The sequence below is a fragment of the Cervus canadensis genome, chromosome 10, assembly GCF_019320065.1.
Source record: "Cervus canadensis isolate Bull #8, Minnesota chromosome 10, ASM1932006v1, whole genome shotgun sequence".
In the NCBI taxonomy this organism is placed as follows: Eukaryota; Metazoa; Chordata; class Mammalia; order Artiodactyla; family Cervidae; genus Cervus; species Cervus canadensis.
In genome coordinates this window covers 60,705,096-60,725,735 of record NC_057395.1, presented here as the reverse complement: position 1 = coordinate 60,725,735, position 20,640 = coordinate 60,705,096, and the positions used below count along the sequence as shown (strand labels likewise).

The 20,640-nt window shown below is 59.5% G+C and overlaps 1 protein-coding gene across 10 annotated transcripts in view; it reads left to right on the top strand.

Annotated features, from left to right (window-relative positions):
* Window positions 1-20,640, top strand: part of NOL4L (nucleolar protein 4 like) — a 129,614-nt gene that overhangs the window by 103,491 nt on the left and 5,483 nt on the right. For 4 of the 10 annotated variants that reach the window (XM_043479352.1, XM_043479359.1, XM_043479361.1 and 1 more), the window contains 6 exons: window positions 14,112-14,389; window positions 16,815-17,000; window positions 17,075-17,266; window positions 17,427-17,549; window positions 17,967-18,165; window positions 18,646-18,747. In XM_043479352.1, coding sequence (XP_043335287.1) covers window positions 14,112-14,389; window positions 16,815-17,000; window positions 17,075-17,266; window positions 17,427-17,549; window positions 17,967-18,165; window positions 18,646-18,747 — 1,080 coding nt within the window. Of the gene's footprint in view, window positions 1-14,111; window positions 14,390-16,814; window positions 17,001-17,074; window positions 17,267-17,426; window positions 17,550-17,966; window positions 18,166-18,645; window positions 18,748-20,640 lie in introns of those variants that run through there. The other 6 variants (XM_043479355.1, XM_043479362.1, XM_043479354.1 and 3 more) reach the window with 5 other exon arrangements.

Genomic DNA, 20,640 nt, shown 5'->3' with positions numbered 1-20,640 from the left:
ACACCCAAGGGCCACACCAGCGAAGCTCAGCCCAAGGCTGTCAATAATACCTTCCCAAGAAGGATCCGGAGCACTTATTTATAAAAACCCCCAAGTAGTAGGACTGAATGGGGGCCGTAGTCCCCTAGCTCATCCTCAAAAATGCTTATGCTCTTATTGCTTACAGCCACCTTTTGGGGGGCTCATGTCTGTCAGAGACACTTTCCAGGGAGATCTAGTGAACTAGGAGCCTCCAGCATCAGGTCCAGGGGAGGGGGTCAGGGTCACGGGGCTTCCTCAGCTACAGGGCTAATAGGATCAGTGTGTCCCCGCAGCTGGTCCCAGAGGAGCCAGGTGGGAGAGCCAGGTGTCTTTACACATGTCCTCCCCCGCCCCGCCCCCCCCCCCCCCCGGCTGCCCAGGTCCCTCCTGGCTGTGGGTGCTGGGGCCTAGGTCGGCCGGCCTGCCGAAGGACAAGGGTGTTTATCAGGGCGGGCAGCCAGAGCTGGAGACAGGGAGGATGGTGTTGACCATGATACCATCAATTTAATTATTTCATCAGAGCCTGTGTCTGGAGGCTGTGGGTTGATGTGCCCGCCAGAGGCCAACCCACACCCAGCACAGAGGGTCGCAGGCCCAGAGAGACCAGCTGACCTGGTCGTCTTTACTGCCCTTCTGGTCCTAGTTCTGGTGGTGACCGCCATGTCTGTCCAGACCGGTGGGCTCCCTCGACCCTCCATGTTTGAGGCCCCCATTGTGAGCTCTGTAAGGGGTGGACCACGTGGATCCTGCTCTCTGCTCTGTCCCTGGTGACTCTGGTTGCATGCCTGGCGCATTATAGGGGCCTGCTGAATATCTGTTGCCCGAATGAGTAAAGGAACGAGCGTTTATTGAATCCCTCCCCACCCACCCCCAGCCCCTGAGCGCACCAGCCAGAGAGGGATAGAGGTCGGCTCCTTGTTGGGGCCAAGTCAGGTTCTTTGTTCCCGAGGATTTTCGCCCTCCTCCGCAGCCTGAGCACCTGGGGCTTTTTCTTCTAGCCAGAAAATGTGGGGGCTCCCAGGGCTGTGTCAAGGAGCATCCCACCCCTGCTGGCCAGGAGTGCAGCCCAGAGCATTTCAAAAAACCAGGCAGTTTGCACAGGTTCACACCTGTTGGTGGATGTGTTGGGGCCCTTCTCCTCTTCCACCACCTCCTCCACCTCTTCCTCTTTTAACCGAGGCAAATGGAGGCTGGGCCTCGGCGGGGCAGATCCCGTGGCCGAGGCCAGGAATGAATCAGGCCAGTTCTCACTCCCGGGAGCTTGTCTGCGGTTCACTGGGAGTGGGAGAGTGCTTGGTGGTGCTTTCATCCCCAAGCCTGCCACCACCCTCGAGGCCTCACATCAGAGAGCTCTTTCATGGACCCCATTCTCAGCTTATTGACATCACAGCAGGGGTGCTTGGCTGGGGAACCCCAAAGTGCTTCCTCATCAGGGCGGAGCTGCTGTGGGTGAGCACATGGCTCTCACCCCAGCTCAGGAGGGAACTGCTGATCAGTGAGAGAACTGGGGCCATCCGGCCAGAGTTGGGGGATGCCAAGGCTGCTCCCCTCCTCTTTGCTCTTTGGCAGGCATTGAGGCCATGTGTGAGGTTCCCCAGAAGATGAGCATGGGAGTCTGGGGACCAGAGGAGGCTGCCCCGCTGGGAAATCAGAGCACTGCCTTCTTGGGCTGAGCGATCCAGGCTGTTCCACCACTCCCTGCAGTCCATGTATAGCCAGGTCCCCCCAGACCAGCACTGCGCAGCAGCTGGGGGTTTGGGCTTTCTTTGGAGTCCAAACAAACAGAACCCTGGTCTCATCATAGGTGCCTGGAAAAACACTCTGGCCCAGGGGCTGCATTTTAGGAGGTAGAGAGGAGGACAGTTGGAAAAAGCCAACTGTTGAGACTGTCCAGAGACGCTATGGTCGGGCGTTCCTCAGGACTGAACAGCACATCTGTGTGTAGTTACGCCCCGTCAGTGGGATGATGTGTTTATGGCCATCTCTTCCTCAGATCCTAAGTAAGCACTCTGAGAGCCAGTTTCTCTGGTGCCCAGCAAGGCACCTGGCACAGAGCAGGTGGAGGATTGTCTATTAAATGAGTAAGTGAACAGGGGCACAGGCTGGGTAGGTGATCCAGCGTCCCTGGACATCAGAGGCTGGCCAGGCCAGGGCCCTCTCCTTCTTCCATTTCCCCTTGATGTGCTTCATCAGGCCTCTTGCTCTGCCCCTTCCTGAGCGGAAAATGTGAAGCCTGGCCCCCAGAAGGGATGCGGGGGGTGGGGAGCGGACATTACTCACCTCCTGGGCAGACAGGAAGTCAGCGCCAGGGCAGAACCGAGGGTCCTGCTGCTTTCTTCCTGCAGGGTCATGGCGGGGCTGGGGGTGCTGGGGGTGCTAGGGGGTCACTGGGGACCTCTTGTTAGTGCTTGTCAGATGAGAGGCCCCCCAGTCTCAGGCCTCTGGGACCCACTGGACCTCATCTTGCCTCCCCCTGGGGACATGGTGCCAAAACTTCCTGCCTGGACGCCTGGAGTCTCCCCTCCAGGGCCCGTCACCACGTCAGGACTGAGGCACTGAGGGTCCTGGCTTAAGCCCTTGGGTCTTTCAGGACTCTCCACCGGGTCTGTCACATGAATACTGAGCCCTGTGGCCCGGGAGGCTGATAACCCCTTCCTGGCTTCGTCCCTTTCAAGAGCCTGCAGGAGAGGGGCAGGCGCTCAGAACAGGGGACCCCTGCCAGGTTGTAAGCTGTCTGAGGGCAGGAGATGTGTCTCTGAAAAAAACCTGTCTTTTCACATCTATTACATTCATTGTAGATAATAGAAAAAAAACAGGAGCAAAAAAAAAAGCTATCAAAATTAGCAGTGTTTGGGGCATATTTTTCTTTGTCTTTTCTGTGTATGTAATCAGTCTTGTTTTCTTTATTAAAAAAAAAAAAAAGGAGGAGAGATCATGTAGTGTTGGAGTCACCTTTTTTTCCTAGAAGTTGTCTCGCCTCTCCCCTGCACTGATACTGCATTTTTAAAGGTGGTCCAATTATCCCGGTGATTGGAAGCCCCATCCTGAGCCCACTTTTTGCTGAACTCTGTGCTGGTGGCAGTTGGCTGTGAGCTCAAAGCTGTGACTAGGCCTTTCCTACAGAGGGGGAGGTGACTTGGCCAGACCCCATGTGACCACAAGGGTGTCTCTGACCCCAGAGCCTGAGTCTGGACCACTTGCAGAGAAGGGTGTACCAGCCCCTCTTTCTCGTTATCACAAACCGTGCAGCATGGAGTAGCCTCAGGGCCAAGTGTCCTCTTCTGGGCTTTATCCCCAGCCCTCAACTCAGAGCAGGTGCCCAGCAAACAGCTGTTAAGAAGCCCGTGGCAGAGCTGGAGGACCAGCAGAGGCGCCTCGGAGAAGGCTACACTGTGATGTTCAGGCAAGTGTATAGCAGCCTAGGAAGCTTGGGCAGTATGTCAGGAGGAGGCTGGGAGGAGAGGAAGATGCTGAATGCCAGGATAGGGGGTTTCTTGGGTCACGTGTCTCCAGAAGCTCCTGGTGACCCCAAGCTTCAGCCAGGAGAGAGGGCCCCACCCAGTTGAGGGGCTGGCATTTGAAGGTTCCAGGAGGAACGAGAGAGATGAGGCTGCCTCTTGGGCCTGGGGTCTCAACCGGATATGACTCCCTGCTGGTGGCCCCTGGCACCCTGCCAGGGCTCCCCTGAGCAGGTCCTGGCCTGCCCTGGTCCTGCAGTGCCGTCTGAAGCAAGTTGCTCACCTCTGATCCCTGGCTTCTGTCTGTAGTGTGCCCTGGGTGATTGCAGCCATTAATCCTGGTGTGTCTCAGGAGCCCTTTGTGAGAGGCCCAAGGCTTCCTGCTCCCTGGCTCTTGCTGCCCTTGGATGGGGCCCTCCATTACCCAGAAATACAAACTGGGCAGCGGGGGCAGTCACTGGGGGGGCAGGTGTGTGACTTGCTTGCCCAGGGCTCCGTATTTACAGCAATGCTGCCTCTCCTGTCTTTGCCGGCCGGGGGCCTCTCTCCCCCGTGTGCACAGGGCAGGTCCGAGTGGGGAGTGTGCCCCAACCACAGCCACGCTGCCCCAGCCCAGACCTGCCTCTGCTCCCACCTTGCTGTGTGGCCAATCACTCCCCCTCACTGGATGGCTGGTGAGGACCGGACGATGTGTGGACGGGGAAGTCCAGGTTGGATGGGGATGGGATTGTTTCTCTCAGGTGGCCAGGCTGGTGCAGGGGTTCCTGATGAAGAGCTGGAGGCGGGAGGCCATGGCTAGCTGGTGCTCACAGGCTGAGGGGCTGGAGGTGGGTCAGGGGCCTCCCTTGAAAGACTGAGCAGTCCTCCTCACTTCCCAATCCTCTGGACTCTTTGCTGCCTCACCTGGTCCAATCCTGTCTCCTCATCCGTCCAGGTCTTTCTCGATCCCATCTGCTCACTGAACCCTATGGGATTCTGACCACAGTTCTCTTTATAAGCTTGCTAGCTGGGTGCTCACAGCTTGCTCTAGCATCTCCTGAGTTCCCATCTCACTCCCCACACACATGTGCCAGGACTCCCAGGGGCACCTTATGTCTCCCAGGACCCTGCGGATCTCCTGGAATCTGCACACCCAGACCTGTCCCAAGCTCCCACGCTGGCGGCTGCAAGTTAGCACTGCTGTCCAAGGAGAAGGCACCTGGGCAGCAGCTTACCCCCTGGATGCCGGCCACTGTGGGCACTCAGGCTGCCCAGGAGTGTTCCCAGCCAGGGGTGGGAGCTGCTCATTTGAGGGACCAGGCAAGAGGCTGGCCTGCGAGTGGGGTCAGGGCCAGGCCAGGCAGGCTCAGAGGCAGTCACCTGCATTTGTCCCTGAGCTTCATCCACTTCACATGTTCTCTGCCCATGGTGCCAACCCCAGCAGGGGCCCCAAGCTTCATGGCCTGCTGCAGCCTGCTGCCAGTGGCCCCGACAGTCGTGGTTGGGCATCCTCCCTGGTCACTGTTGACATGTAGGGAAGGCTGTGACCTCTTCGCTCCGGCCTCCCTGGTATGGCCTCCTGCAGTGGGCTTTTAAACTGAGCCTCCTCTCCCCAACGCCTGCGGGTCTTGGTCCTGACGCCGCCTGTCTCAGGTGAGGCTGGAAGCTGTGTCTGGGCCTCATTCTCTGGCTACTGGTCACTTCCTCGCTCCTTCTAGATGAATAGCTCTTAGCTCCTATTCAAGGCTCCAAATGTCCACACCGGATGGAGAGGTGGTGACGGTGGCCTCCTGCCATTTACCCTCCCCCGCCAGGAGCGGAGAACTAGGACCCGAGCCCTTCTGGGGATTGGCTGTGGGCTGCCCCGCCAGTCCCGGGTCACAGGAAAGTGGCCATCGTCAGCTGGGCTGCAGGCGGCTCAGACAATGCTGAGCTGTCCTGGCCTCTGGCCCCATGGGGTAAGGGAGGCTGGGAGACAGCACCAAGAGATCCCTTTATCCCTGGAGCAGGCCGGGCCCCACAGCCCCGCCCTTGCGCAGCCTGCCAGGGTCTTGGGCCCTCACAGGACCCCAGATGCCTGGTGAGGGCAGGATACGCTCCAGGCCCATAGAGGTGATGTTCACCTGCTAAGAAAGAGAAAGGGTGGTCCCTTGCACACCTGGAAGATTCTCCTCGGCCTGCTCAGCCATCGGGGTGTCAGAGCCCAGCCCCCCTCCCCAGCCTGGGACCCATGGAGACCCAGCTGCCCACTGACCCTCTGTGGAGAGGAGGCTGGGGAAGGGGTGTGCCCCAGAGGCATCACCATCCGAGCCTGTCCAAGGGTGACGTTCCCAGGAACCAGGAAGTAACCAGGGCCACGTTGGCGTCATCACTCTGACCTAAGGACTGGGATGCACTGAACCCAGCCCGGCTTCTGGGCCGGCTGGCAGAAGGCCTGCACACAGGCTCCGGGGCCAGGGCTCTGCCCCGTGACTCCAGACACGGTTGTCCGAAGTCATACTGTTTGCTCTCAGATCACATCATTTGTTGTGGGGTTGGGGCAAGGGATGCAGGGGAACTGTTCTCTCAGCTAGAACTTAGCACACTGAATCAGCATTGAGTTCTCACTGCGCTTGCTTGTCCTTGAGGGTGGGGCCAGGGAAACTTGAGCCTGGGAAGACATAGACCTAGGCAGTCCGTACAGAGAATGGTTCCCCCGGGGGCGCATTTAGCCAGTATTTCCTGGGGAGGGGGCTGCAGAAAGTGGGACAGTGGCGGGGGTGGAGGGCTGTCCTATAGTACAGTTAGGCAAGCCAAGGCCAAGAGGAGAAAGAGCACTGGGTTGGGGGGTGCTTCGGGGCGTCAGGCCACACCAGGGCCTGTCTGTGCCCTCCTGTTCACACTGTGTGATGGCGGGGACCTTCCCCTGGGGTCCTTTGGTTCCTTCCTGATGTCTGTTCTGGGGGAGGCGGGGTGCAAAGCAGGCACAGTCAGTCTGCCCCGTGCCTGCCACATACTTGGTGCCCACCCCCACTGAAGGCGGCCCCTGACCCCAGTCCCCGCTGCCAGCCCTGCTCAGGCCACCTGCCCTGAGACCCCAGCTCTCATCTGCAACCTGGACACCTCTCTAGGAACTGAGACCCCAGGGCTCCTGCACTGAGAGAAGTGATTTCAGGTTAGGGGGAACATCACAAAAATTTGGGTGTGCCCTAAGGTGGGAGCCACAGACTGCTATTGAAAAGGGCTCATGCAAACTGAGGTGTACTGTGTGTGTAAAATACACAGAGTTTCAAAGACTTTGTATAAAAAAGGATGTAAAATATCTCAAATTTAACATAGTATTACATGTTGAAAAGATAATATTTTGGCTATATTGGGTTAAATAGAATAGATTATTAAAATTTACTCCACCTGTTTTATTTTCTTTTTACATTTTTTTAGTGTGGCTGCTAGAAAATTAACAATTCCTTATGTGGCTCACATTAAGTGTCTGTTGGACAGCGCCACTCTGGACTCTGAGGGCCTCAGGTGTTGACACCAGCTTAAGAAATGAGTCATAAAAGGTTGATCAGGAAGATGGATGCTTTGGAATAGAGGTGCTGGGGGTGGCTTAGGGGGCAAGAATGGAGGCCAGATGGAGAGTAGGACTGGGCCAGGCCTTTGGAACCACAGGGATGGAGCAGGGTGGCATTCACGAGGGGCAGCTAGGGCGGGTCCAAAGGCCAAACTGTGGGGCAGGTGCCCAATGTGTCCCCACCACCCAGGATGGGGGAGTCCTAGTGACACCACCTCACCCAACTCCTCAGTGTCCCCCATTTGACCTCAGGGCCCCCCCCTTCCTTCCGGGAGGAAGAGCAGGGTAGCCTGCCAGGAGCCTGGTGCTCCAGGGAACTATGCATCATGTAAACACGGCCCAGCCACTGGCCTTTGTCAGAGCAGGCGGAGGCCAGACCTGGTGAGGCGCACCCCAAATTCAGAGCAGAGTCGGTGCCCCCAGACTGCAGCCCGAAGCCACGTGGGTGGGGGGCAGGGACTGGCTCTTCCGGATCCAGTCCCCCCAACCCCTCCCCAGCCCCCACCGCCGCTGGCTGGCTCTGGCACTCTTGCTTCCCCACCTCCTCCCCAGCTCGTCTCTGGTGTGTGTGAATTATTGATGCTCCCTTCTCTCCCCTGCCTGGAAGCTGGCAGAGAAGGGAGGCGCTGCCTGCCTCGCCACACCTCTGGCCGCCAGCACCCAGAACCCAGGGCCGTATATACATACGCCCTGGGACCATGGGCCAGCAGACCTTTGCACCCTTGCCCAGCCCTCCTAGGGAGCTAGCGAGGGTCGCCCCTGGGAGAGGGAGCCACTGGCTGTGGCCCCAGGGCCCGGTGTGGCAATTGGCGGCTCGCACAGAGCCGGGCTTGTGCGGGCTGCGGGGCGCTGGCGCCCACATAAGGGCATTGTTTGCTGAGGTAAAAGGGGTTTTTGTCTCCTTCTGGAGACTGGACAGAAGGAGGAACAATTTCCCCCATTCATCACTAATTCCCCCATTTGAATAGCAGCACATTGCCCCACGTTACATAGATGGGCACGCAGTCCTTCCCTGCCCGGAGGCATTCCGGGCCCAGGTGGTGGGCCCTGTGTCCTGCCCAGACCGGGGAGCTGCCCTTCACCGGAGCCTGGGAGGCCTGGTTTTGTGGAAATGCTCAGAAGGGGTGCATTCCCTCTGCTTCCCTGTGGTTCCGCGCCGCACTTGTCCCTGTCACTGTAGCCACGGGTTGGGGGCTGTCTTGTCCTGCTGGTATGATTCTGGGCTCCAGCAGGCTAGCCGTGGTTGGGGTGCCCATCTTGGAGGGGCATCCTGCACAGCCACACAGGTCAGGACCAGGTGGAGACAAGAGGGTCACTTCCAGCTCCGCGTCACATGCCTGGAAGCCTGCACCCCCGGAAAGCCTGACTCCAGCACTCCAGGTGCCCATGGGCCCAGCTGGGTTCTTTCACAGGGTCATAAAGTGTCAGAGCCCAAGAGGGCGTCAGCGGCAACTCCCTAGACTGCAGATAAGAGGAGCCAGGGAGGCGGGCTGTGCCCAAGGTCAGGAGGCAGCAAGGCCCTGCACCTGTTCCCCAGCCCCGCTCCTGCGGGCATGGGTTTGGGTCCATGACTGTGTCTCCCTTAAATCACATTGTTTTTGGAGAGGGCTGGGGGCAAGGCAAGAGCTGCAAGTGGATCAGAACCCCGCTTACCCCAGCCTGCGATGCTGATGTTTCTCCCTGTTCCTTCTTTCCCCAGACAGTGACAGGCAAGTCTCTAGGCCAGGGCTGTGCCAGCGTACTGGCGGTGGGCCCTGCCACTGGCCCCTCCTGGGGTTAGGGACGGCCACGATGAGGGGAGAGCTCCCGGGGGGCGGGGGGAGGCTCCATTCCCTTGGGCCCTCTCAGGGGCAGGACCATGGATTACTTAGAGTCCAGACCAGGCCCACAGGATGCGACCTGCCTCCAGCCAGCTTTTGCACTTAAGGAAATCATTGGGTCCTGTAACCAGAAGTCTAGGGCTTTCTTTGGCTTTAGGCATGGGTGGATTTTGGGGGATTTGGTCTGTGCCAGCCTGTCAGTCCTGCTGGGGCTCCCTGCTGAGTGAGCTCTGCAACCCCTGGGCTGATGGGAGAGTGTTTCTTCGTTTCTGCAGAAGCGAAGACTGACTTCCATGGGCCCATTGTGGATCACTGTGATGGACTGTGCTGACTGGCTGGGCCTGGGGCACAGGCTCACCCTTGGGAGACGTGGGGTGCCCTCACCAGAGAGAGGGGGCTGTGGTTTCTGGAGAGACGGGAACCACCTGGGGCAGCTGACAAGGGGGGCTGGGCGCAGACCACAGACAGAACATGTGAGAAGGTGATAAATACTCTGGAAAACTGGGTGAAGGAGTCAGTGTGTCAGAGTGGGGGCAGGGAGGTCGTCCTGAGAAGGTGACCTTTCAGCGAAGCTTGGAAGGGGAGGGAATGCGGAGTGTCCCGAGAAGAGGGGACAGTAAGTGCCAAGGCCAGGGCACAGCTGGATGGGGCGACATATGGGGACGGGGTGGGGGTGGGGCTGCCAGGAGGGCCCAGCAGGAGGCCTGGGGAGGGTTTGGCTTCAGTTTGGGGGTTTGAACTCAGTCCACGGGCTGCAGCTGGATCATAACCACTGCCGGGTTGGTGTGGGGGGCATTGACAGATAACACTCCCCCCCCCCCCAGCAGCTCCTGTGCCCTGCTGGCCTTAGAGGGCTTCTGCACTTGCCCCCTGACCTTCTCAGTGTTGCTCTTGGAGGCTTCTTCCATGGGCTCCTTCCTCCAGAAACCCTACCCTGCCTCCCTCCTGCACACCGCCCACTCTACCTCCCCAGGGGTAGCTCCACAGAGTGGGGTCTGGAACTGGGGCCTTGAGCTCGCTGCAGTCAGAGAGGGCTTCCTGGAGGAGGAGGGGGCTGCAGGGACCGGGATCAAGGACATGAAGCACACAAGCCTCTCCCCAGAGCCGAGTGTCCTCTGCAGCCCTCTGTTTGGTTTCTTGCTCCTTAGAGGATGAGCCCCCAGGACAGCGACCACCCCTGTCTTCCCACTGCTGTGTCCCCAGTGCCTCACACAGGCCTGACACCCAGCAGGTGTTTGAGGAAGGGAGAGACGAGGACAGGGGCAGTGGTCTTCCTCCCCTCACCCGCCCACTTCAGATTTGGCACCAAGCTGGTCTCTGAAGGGCCCCCAGAAACCCACAGTCCAGTCTGGGAGAGTGTGCGTTACAGAGTGAGAAGGCCTGGGGTCAGGGAACCAGTTCTGTTTGTTCTTTCTCTTCAGCACCTATTTGCTGTGTTGGGTGTTGTCTACAACAGTAAATCCTATTTACTGACAGGGCACCCATTTTGAAAGGAGGCGAAGGGGCATCTTCCGGGACACATAGCCCCTCTGCCTTCTGCCTACAGCCCATGGCCTCCCTTGTCAGCAGAGTTGCAGGCAGTGCATGAGCAGGTTGAGGGCGGCGTGATGGGTTGGTGGGGAAGCTTGTGGCTCACCTGTGCCCCCTGAGGTGGGCTCTGTGTGTGTGGCTGGCTTTCTTGGCGCCCAGGTGCAGTGTGGAGGTGGGAGAGGCTTGGCCTGTGGGTCCATGGGGTGGCAGCAGATGGAGCTTGTAAACTGGGGCCCACTGGCCTCCTCCAGGATTTTTGTTTTGCTGTGGGGGAATTTTTTGTGGTGAAAAATTTTGTAAAACAGAATTTGCCACTTTATAACCATTTTTAAGTGTACAGTTCAGCGGCATTAAGTACACTGTTGTGTAACCAGCACACATTATTTCCAAGATAGAGTTCTCATTACTGTAAATGGAAACTCTGTAACCATTAAGCAATAACTCTCTATTCCACCCAAACCCAGCCCCTGGTGACCCCTCAGATATTTTCATTCTCTGTGGATGTGTCGATTCTAGATATTGATATTGCATGCGTGTCCTCTTTCAGTATCTGTCCTGCTGTGTCTGGTTCATTTCAGTTAATGCTAACATTTCCAGAGTTTATCCATGTTGTAGCATGTATTAGAATTTCATTACTTTTTATGACGGAATATCTCATCACATAGATAGGCCACGTTTGGTTTGTCTATCTGTCCAGTGAGGTTCTTCAAAATGTAAACAATGTGAGTCAGTCACCAATATTTAAAAACCTGGATATTTACACATGGGTGCCTATTTCCAGTTTTCGTCTAACAACTTGGAATGCACAGCTACACGAGGTCCAGACTCCTGGCCTCATGGGTCTCATCTGCCCAGCCATTTCCCTGCTAGACTGGGGTGGCATCTACCTCGGAGGAGGGGCTGTGCCACCATTGGAGCCTCTGCCTGTGACTCCTTGGGTGGGCAGGTGAGGTGCACAGCCCTGGGATAAGGGTGTTGGGAGCTCAAGAGTCTAGGCCAGCACCCTGGGCTCCTGAGCTGGATGGCCTGGGAAAACACACACACATACACACACACACACATGCACATGCACACATGTCCATCCTCATAGCATCCAAGCCTCCTTTGTGCTCATGCCTGGAGATGCACAAGGGCAAGAGGGTCCTTCCTCCCTGGAGAGAATCTGGTTGGGAAGCAGGCAGTTGGGGTGCCACCTCTTGGGCCCGTGCCCAGTGTGATGTGTCAGGAGGCCGTGGGCCTGATGCCCACGCTGAGCATTGTGACACTGGCTCGCTTTGTGCCTGGTGTGGTACCCACTGACCTCCGAGCAACCCCTCCTTCCAGAGGAGGAAGGCAAGGCCCTCTGAGGTCAAGCAAGTGGCTGGTTATGGAGTAGTGCAGGGTGTGAAGTCACGCCTGCCAGGTGGGCTAAGAATGGGCACTGGCCAGAGCTCAGAGGAGCTTAGACAGTCAGCCAGGATGGACATGATCTTTGCCCTCCATCTCCTGGGCCCTGGCAGAGACTTCCGAAACCCCAGGTGTTGGGGCTTCTCCGGCAGCTAGGCCCAGCCCTGGTGGGGAGGTGGGCAGCTCTCAGGCCTGCACCTGAGCCTGTCAAGGAGGCATGATGTATCCCTCGGAGGGATGGGCACAGGCTGGGGTCGGGTCTGTGAGTACCTCCTTCTCAGGGACCACGGAGGGAGGAGGCCTGCTCTGAGAAGGCAGCGTTGGGCCAGTCTTTGAAGGTGCACTCCCATTTACTGAGCTGGACAAGGCAAGCAGATGAGGAGAGGCCTGGAGCTGTGAGGTTCAGCAGTGGCCAATAGAGTGGGACCTGGGCTGGGGGAGGCTGCAGAGGTCATGGGACCAGGAACACACCGGCAAGAGTGCAGACTCTCCTTGGGCAGGCTGTGGGCAACAGGAAGGTGGGGACTAGGGGAGTGATCACTGGGCTGGTGCTGGGAAAGGGAAGGGTGGAGACAGGTGCAAGGGTGTGACCAAGGGAAGCTGGCGTGCTGAAGAGGGAACTCAGCCAAGAAGACTAGATGGAGGGTGGGGGTGGCCTGGCAGTTTGGCAGCCCATTCACTTTCCCAGTGTTTCAGCAGTGAGCATCTTGTCCCCTCAGGAGGACTGGCATCTTGGTCATAGTCACCACGTTGTTTCTCAGCTTGGGACCGGGCCAGCACGCAGTAGGTGCTCAGTAAATTCTGCTGGCGAGTTTGTTTATTCCACAAATGCCTAGGTTGGTCACTGAAGTCACTGTCAGAAGAAAACCAGACCCATCTGTGATTGAGGAGGAGGGGATGGGCGGTGAGCTTCCAAAGGGTAGCAGGGCGGCTGGCCTGGGATGTAGCTGAGCAAGGCGGGGATCTGTGGGGAGGCTCTGAGTAGAGCCTGGAGCAGGCCTGCAGGAGGATGGAGGGAGCAGAGACTGCCCAGAGGAAGACGAGGAGAAGGAGGGGCAGCCTGGCCCAGGGGACCTGCGGCAGCCGAGGGGGAGGGGTGCCGCTGCGCGGAGGCTGTCCCATCCCCCTCTGCCCTGGGCCTTGGCTGCTTGATGGGCAGCCTGGCCCCGCCCCTGGGCAACCGGCAGGCCAGCGATTGGTTGGCGCGCTAGAGCCGCTCGGTCGCCATGGGGACGCTCGGGAGTTGCGCGTGCCCAGTGCCCAGCACCAAGGACTAAATCTTCATAATCTGCGGGCTGGGAGGGGTGGGGGTGGGGTCGTGCGCGACCCTGGCGGGGGGTGGGGTGGGGAAGAAGGGGTGTCCTGGGATGGGTCGGGGCTCCCTGCGGCCGCCCCTCCCCCACCCACCCTAGGGGCATGTGCAGAGCCGCTCGGGCACCTGGGTGCCACCAGGAGCCGCGCGGTACTCACCTGAGAGTGACCCCGGGAGCTAGACTGGAGCTTGGGCCTCTGCCTTCTCAGCTGATCAAGCAGGAGGCTGGGGGCAGGGAAAGGAGCCTGGAATTCATCGAAAGGATCTAGCCCCCGAGTTAAGTTTGTGCTCCTGGATTCCCCGGCAATGCTGCGCTCTCTGCAGCAGGGGGCGCCCTCCACAGGGCTTTGTAGGGGTGTCACCGCAAGAAAGGCGGGATGGCCCACTGAGGTGCCGGCGGACAGAGACCCTGCAGCCCTGGCTCTGGGTGTCCAGTGTCGTGTGGCCATGCGGGCAGGCAGGTCTGTGTCTACACAGGCTGCCAGGGTTGGGCCCAGGCCTGCTTGCTGGGAGCAAGGGTGTCACAGTGGAGCCATCCTTCAAGTCAGGGGGTGGAGAAATTCCAGGGTCTGCGGTGGGGAGGGGGTCCTGTGGGGAAGAGGGTGTGAAGAGGTGAGGCAGTGGTGAGCCAGAGGAAGAGGGGGGCGCTGGCCAGGCCCCTTGCAACCTCTGGTCAGAGGACCTCTGGGCCAGCACCGGTTGGATTAGACTGGAGGCGGCAGCCGCTCATCCCAGGCCCTTGAAGCTGAATAGTTTGTGGGGGTGGAGGGCAGGAGGCCACCATGCGCTGCACACTCCCTGGCCGCTCTGCTCCTGGTGGCCCGGGTTTCTGGCAGTGGGACCCTACCCCCACCCCACCCCCACCACCTCGGGGCTGGGATAAGACTTGGAGCCTCCAGCGGGGACAGCAACGCTCACCTGCGCAGGGATGCTCGTGAGGACTACACGGGGCAAGTACCACTTCCCTGAGCTGCCCCGGCCACGTCCCTGGGGGTGTCTCGGGGGTCAGTGGGTGCTGGGGTGGGGCCTCACACCCAGGCCTCTCATTCCAGACGACTCCTCCTCTGAGAGCGGCAGCGGTAATGGCTCCTCCACCCTGAACCCGTCGACCTCCAGCAGCACGCAGGGAGACCCGGCCTTCCCCGAGATGAACGGCAACGGCGCCGTGGCCCCCATGGACTTCACCGCCAGCGCCGAGGATCAGCCCATCAACCTGTGTGACAAGCTCCCGCAGGGCTCGGCCCTGGGCACGCCCTCCTACCCCTCCGATGGCTGCGGCGCTGACGGACTGCGGAGCCGCGTCAAGTACGGGGTGAAGACCACCCCCGAGGTGTGTGGGGCTGCGGGCTCCCCGCAGCTGTGAGCTTCGGCCACTCCTGTACACACAGCAGGGTTGAGGCTGATGTGAAATCGCGTGTTACCCGGGGCTGTGGCCACCACCAGTGGAGGCAGGGCCCCTGTGCCATCATTTGCCTTGGGAGGCCCTGAAACGGGAGCGAGCCCCTTACTTCTCCGCCTGCGTCCCCATCTGTGAAGTGAGGTTGATGACCTGGGCCCTAGTGGAGGTGGGGAGGGACGTGTGGGCCGGCCCTCCGCCTCCAGAACAGGGTCCGCTGTGAAGAGCAGTGTCAGGAGGGCTTCGTTCAGCAGAAGCCCCAGACCTCCCATTTTCTGACTGGTCTGCACACTTGTCACCATTTTACATATGGTGCAGATTGAGGCCTTGGTGGCCTCAGGGACATGGAGGTATAAAATCCAATAGACCAGTCTGAGGGGGGCAGATAGATGCCCCCCCCCTTTGGCCCTCCCCCACCTTCTCCTATTACTTCTGCAGGTCACCTCCAGACCACTAAGATCTCCTGCAGTGCGGCCTTGGGTGCGGGAGCTCCCCTGGGGAGGGGGCATTTTTCTCCTGCCGGGGGCGGGGGGGAGCGGGGGGCAGGGGTGCCTTCTCAGACCCCTACTCTCCTGGGCTCCAGCCAAGGCCCCTGTTCAGGTTTCTTCCACTCCCGGGGCCTGTTTTGTCTTCTGCAGGGGGTATAGGGTGGGTACTAGTGCTGGCCTGCAGTGGTATCTCTCGTGGGCATTTCTATACAGGAGTCTCTATACAGTCGTCATGTGGTCAGTGTACCCGAGCCCAGACCACAGAGCCAGGACTGGCAGCGCATCGTCCTCCCCCTCCAGTTTTATTTTTCCAATTTATTTTTTGGCCGAGCCCTGTGGCATGTAGGATCTTAGTTCCCCGACCAGAGATCGAACCTGTGCCCCTTGCATTGGAAGTGTGGAGTCCTAACCACTGGACCACCAGGGAAGTCCCCATCCTCCCCTCTTTGACTGGGCCCCAGTGGCAGGCACAGCCTCTGCACGGCAGGCAGAGAGCCAGCATGAGTGAGGTGGCCGCCGTGGCCTCAGGCCACTCGTGTGGACCACGGAAATGAGATGGGAGCGTGAGTGTCACCTACAGTCTGTCTCCTCTCACCCTGGCTAAGAATCTGTCAAGGAGTGCCTGGGAATGTGACTGACCCATGGCACCTTTGACCCTCCTGTGAGAGTCTGACATAGCCTGGCAGGAGGCCAGAGGACCTGGGTGTCCCTGGCCCTTCAGAGACTAGGTGTGGTGGGCGCTAGGTGTGATCCAGAGATGGGCACAAGGCCAGGGACCCTGGGAGGGCTGAGCCTACTGGGTGTGGTCACATGGAGGCTGATGGTGGCAGCCACTGCCGGACAGAGCAGCAGCCAGTGTCTGTCTTTATCCATTTGTTCATCAGCAAGAGCTGGGTACCATCTGGGCCACTGTATAGCCATGTGGCAGGGTCTGATCTGTTTCCTGTGGCTGGCCACCTACTAGAAGCTATCCTCCATGAGGGCAGAGACCGTGTTCCCAGGACACTGCCGGTCAGGACTCGCCAAAGCCACAAACTTTCTAAAAGGCAAACGACAGTGGTCTTTGGCCTTACCAGGGCATGTCTGGCAGGGGGCAGGAGACAGGAGGGGAACTGAGCTGTGAAGGATGAAAAAGAGGGGAAAAGCAGGGAGGAGAGTGGGGAAGTGTATTCCCAGGAGAGTTAGGGAAGGGCTCCTTATTCTGGAGGGCAGGGGAGGGGTCCTGTCTTTGCTCTTGCTGCAGGACAGGGTGGCTGCCCCATGGGCTGGGCCTGGTTCCTTCTCCTCTTTCTACACATGGGCTTTGCATCAGGCTCCCGGTGACTTCCGGGAGTGGCAGCAGACGGGAGAAGCCCAGCCCGGGAACTGCGGGGATGCTCTGCATGATGGCCGTCTCCTTGGCTGGTTCTCTCCCTGCCCATCTGTTCCCCATCCCCGACAGACAGCACATTCGCTGCTTTTGTGACAGCTCGGTTGTCAGCTCGGGGTTGCAGCCCCCTGGGGACGTGGGAGGAAAACCCTGAAGCCAGAATGGATCTTGGCACAAGCAGGAGAGGCTGACGGGTGGCGGGAACCCTTTCTGTGTCTGCCTTTCCCTTGCACGAGGAGGCAGGTCGTGGTGTGGGTGCTGTGACTCCCTCCAATGAGCTGCTCCAGGGCATCAGTTGTGGGGTACGGTTGTGGGGGTCCTTCCTACAGCTGCCCAGAGAAGGGTAGCCGCATTGCTGTCCCCACTTCAGAGGTGAAGGGAGCAGGAAGGAAAGTGACTTGTTCCGGACCTCAGAGTGTGGCTCACGGGGCAGCTGGGTGTGCCCGAACCCCCCAGTCCCCACATTCACCGTGACCTGACCCTCTGCCCCTGCCCTCTTCAGTCCCCCCCTTACAGCTCGGGGAGCTACGACTCCATCAAAACCGAAGTCAGTGGCTGCCCCGAGGACCTGACAGTGGGCCGGGCGCCCACGGCAGATGACGACGACGATGACCACGACGACCATGAGGACAATGACAAGATGAACGACTCGGAGGGCATGGACCCTGAGCGCCTCAAGGCCTTCAACGTGAGTGCTCGCCTGGGACAGCTGGGGTGGGGGCGCAGCGGGCCAGCCCTTCCCATCGCCCATGTCCTCCACAGATGTTCGTGCGTCTCTTCGTGGATGAGAACCTGGACCGCATGGTGCCCATCTCCAAGCAGCCCAAGGAGAAGATCCAGGCCATCATCGAGTCGTGCAGCCGGCAGTTCCCTGAGTTCCAGGAACGGGCCCGCAAGCGCATCCGCACGTACCTCAAGTCCTGCCGGCGCATGAAGAAGAATGGCATGGAGATGGTGAGCCCCCAGCATTCCCCACCCCCAGCCCCCGCCTCTGGAAGCAGACACTGTGGTTCCCGGTTCACAGAGGAGCTCAAACTCCAGCCCTGCCCCGCCCACCTCTTCGCCAGGGGACTCTGCACCCCAACACTGGCTCCATCCCCGTTTCTGTCTGCAGACCAGACCCACACCTCCCCACCTGACCTCGGCCATGGCAGAAAACATCCTGGCAGCTGCCTGCGAGAGTGAGACAAGAAAAGCAGCCAAAAGGATGCGTCTGGAGATCTACCAGTCCTCTCAGGTGCCTGCTTGCTGCCAGCTGCTGGGGGGCGTCCTCGGCCACCCCGCAGGTCCCAGGGCCCCTGGTGCAGAGGGAGCAGGGAGGGTGTCCTCAGACGGGGGAGGTGCTGGGGCAGAGGGGAGGCAGAGAAGCCCAGACACAAAGGCCTTGCAGACTTCGGAAAGGCCTCTGGGCTTTGTCTCGAGCCCCAAGAGGGTCTTCAGTCAGGCAGGAACGGATCAAATCTGCCTAGAACATAGAAGAGAGATGGGGGTCTGGGGGACGCCCTGGGCAAGGCAGCCAGGGAAAGAGGCAGAGCTCTGCAGATCCCCACAGAGTCCCAGCCAATCTGGGGCCACCGTCTACCCCCCTGTCCAGGAACCTTGGTCAGGGCTGGCTGCCTCTGAGGTTCCCCAGCGCCTCCCTCCCGCCCCGCAGGACGAGCCCATAGCCCTGGACAAGCAGCACTCCCGGGACTCCACAGCCATCACCCATTCCACCTACTCACTGCCAGCCTCCTACTCCCAGGACCCCGTGTACGTCAACGGTGGCCTCAACTACAGTTACCGTGGTTACGGGGCCTTGGGCAGCAACCTGCAGCCTCCTGCCTCCCTCCAAACAGGAAATCACAGTAATGGTGAGTGTGGGACACCAGGCTCTGCACCCCCTGACCAGCAGCCTGGTGGCGGGGGAGGGTGGGGACAGAGGCTGCCGGGAAAGTGACTCCTCTGTGTTACAGGGACCCTCCCCATCTCGTCCTCTTAGCCAGATCGGAAGGCAAAGTTAAAATAAACCACTACCTATACCACTCCTTTCTCGCCTCCCAGGAGGCTTGCTGGGCCTCCCCCTGGTTCCCTGCCCCTCCACCTGCCACTGTGAGCAGAGTCCCAGCGCCTCACCTGGCACTCGTCTTACTGAAAATGACCAGGTCTCATGCCCAGGTCTCCCAGCGTTGATGGCAGAGCCAGGATGCAGCCCCAGGCAGGTCACCTCCCCTGCCAGGCCACAGGTCACAACCTCACATGTGAGATGAAGGTTCAAGGGAGCACTGTGGGGCCCCGTCTAGGTCACCTGGGGGCAGCGAGTGGTTCGCCATCTGTCCCCTCTCCACCCCCAGGTGCTCTCTGTAACTCTTCCCAGGTGACTGATGCAGACGGGACACAGATCAGTGTTGGAGAGGAACAGCCCCCCAAAGATACAAACCTCCCCATGGAGCCAGGTGCTGCCCTGAGTGAGGCCTCGGGCCCTTTCATACGGAGGCCTGGGGGGTGGGAGTGACTGGGAAGAGAAGTGCCCCCATGGAGAGCAGCCTGGGAGCTGGCAAGGGCGGCTGGGGGTGATCCTGGGGCTTCTCGGGTCAGGCATTTGGGTTTTGTTCTATGTGTGGTGGGAGCCACAGATAGGCTCTAAGCAAAGGAGGCTGTGAGTTGTGCTGTCCGCCCTTGTGGTGAGATTTTAACGTGGAGGCCAGGAGGCCGAAGCAGCGTGCTTTGGGGGCATTCAGAAGTGAGGAAGAGCTGATGGTGACAGCAAGCTGCTGCTTGAGGAGCAGGTTAGAGGAAGGTGCCGCCCGCAGGCCAGGGAACTCTGGTTCTAGGTCTTGGCCGAATGTGCCTGAGATTTCCTCTCAAGCCCTTGTCCTTGACCGCAGGAGGAAGACCCCTCGTGGGTCCCTTCCCATGGTAGAGAGCTCAAGCACCCGCCACTTCCCTTGCTCCCCACCATGGGGAAATATGTGAGGGTCCCTGAAGGATTCCTGCCTGGGCTTAACTTCTCATCCTTCCTAATGCCTCTTAACCTAAAATAAGAGGCTGCCTGGCCCTAATCCCTGAGGCTGCGGCCAGAGTGGCTGGCTGCAGGCAGGGTGGGGAGGGCTGTCCCAGGCGGGCTGCTTTCCTTCCAGGAAGAAGCACCGTCCGACCACCCTGCTGCGTGGGGACCCGGTTAGAGTGGGTCTGGAGAAGGAGCTGCAGCAGGGAACTTAAGAGTCCCCTGTCGTGCCCGGGGAGAGCCCTTCCCAGGCGACGGGCAATGGTGGTAAGCCCCCAGCTGGTGCCACACAGCAGGGCCCGTCTCAGGCCACAGCTGCCAGGGCTCTCCACCTCTCTAGAGAGCCTGCTTGTTCACACTTGGCGGAGAGGCTTCAAGGCAGGCCACTAGCTCAGTCTCCCCTGGTTCCTTAGACGTGGACAGTGAGGTCACAGAGGCCAAGTTCTGCTCGCTGACCTCCTGCCTGGGGCAGCCACATCCTGTTTCGGTCCAGTACTTGGAAGAACACTGCATGCAGCCCCAATTCCACTGTCCTCCCAGCCACAGCCCTTAACATGAGGGGGTCAGTCAGTTTGGCGTCTTGGTTGGGTAGTCCTGTCAGTGGGTTAGAGCCCCTCACTTAGCTCATGAGTGGATCAGGGAACCCAGATCAGCCCAGATAGACTGAGGCTCACCTGTCTTGCCTGGGGTGCTGGGCAACTTGCCGTCTAGCAACACCCTGAGTAACCAGAGCCCCCGGGGAAAGACGGAAGGACTGCTCTGAGCCCAGGAGTAAAGAAGACAAGGCTTGGGGGTGGAGGGAGGAAAGAGAAGCCCGGGGCCAGCTCACACTGCTGTGGCAGGCGCTCCGGCCTTCCACTGCCATCCCCAGGCAGTGTCCTGAGGGCACCTAACTCTGCCACAGCCAGGACCCAGTGCAGAGTCCCCGCCTGCTTCCAGCCTGTCCTGGCAGCCACCACTGTAGGCGTCAGCCACCTGCTTGGCTGCTCTTCCCAGCAGTTCACACCTCCAGTCCTTCCGCCTGCGTTTTAAGACTTCCCTTGACCCTCAAGTCCAAGGATGTTCCTTATCGAGCCAGTTCCTAGGACCTCCTTGGCGTCCCTATTCTCTGGTGAGAGAGGAAATAGCCCCATGTGACAAACCATCCCATCCTAGACTCCCAACTTCTTCCCCATTTGGGGGCTGAAGCAGGTTCCTACTACTGATAGTTGTTTCCAAAATTGCTCCCAAGATGTTACTTCCGTCTGTGTCTCCAGTGCTAAGTTTATCCGTCTCTATGGCAACATAAACTGTCACTGTAGGGAGCTCCCTGGTGGTCTAGCGGTGAGGATTCCAGGGTCTC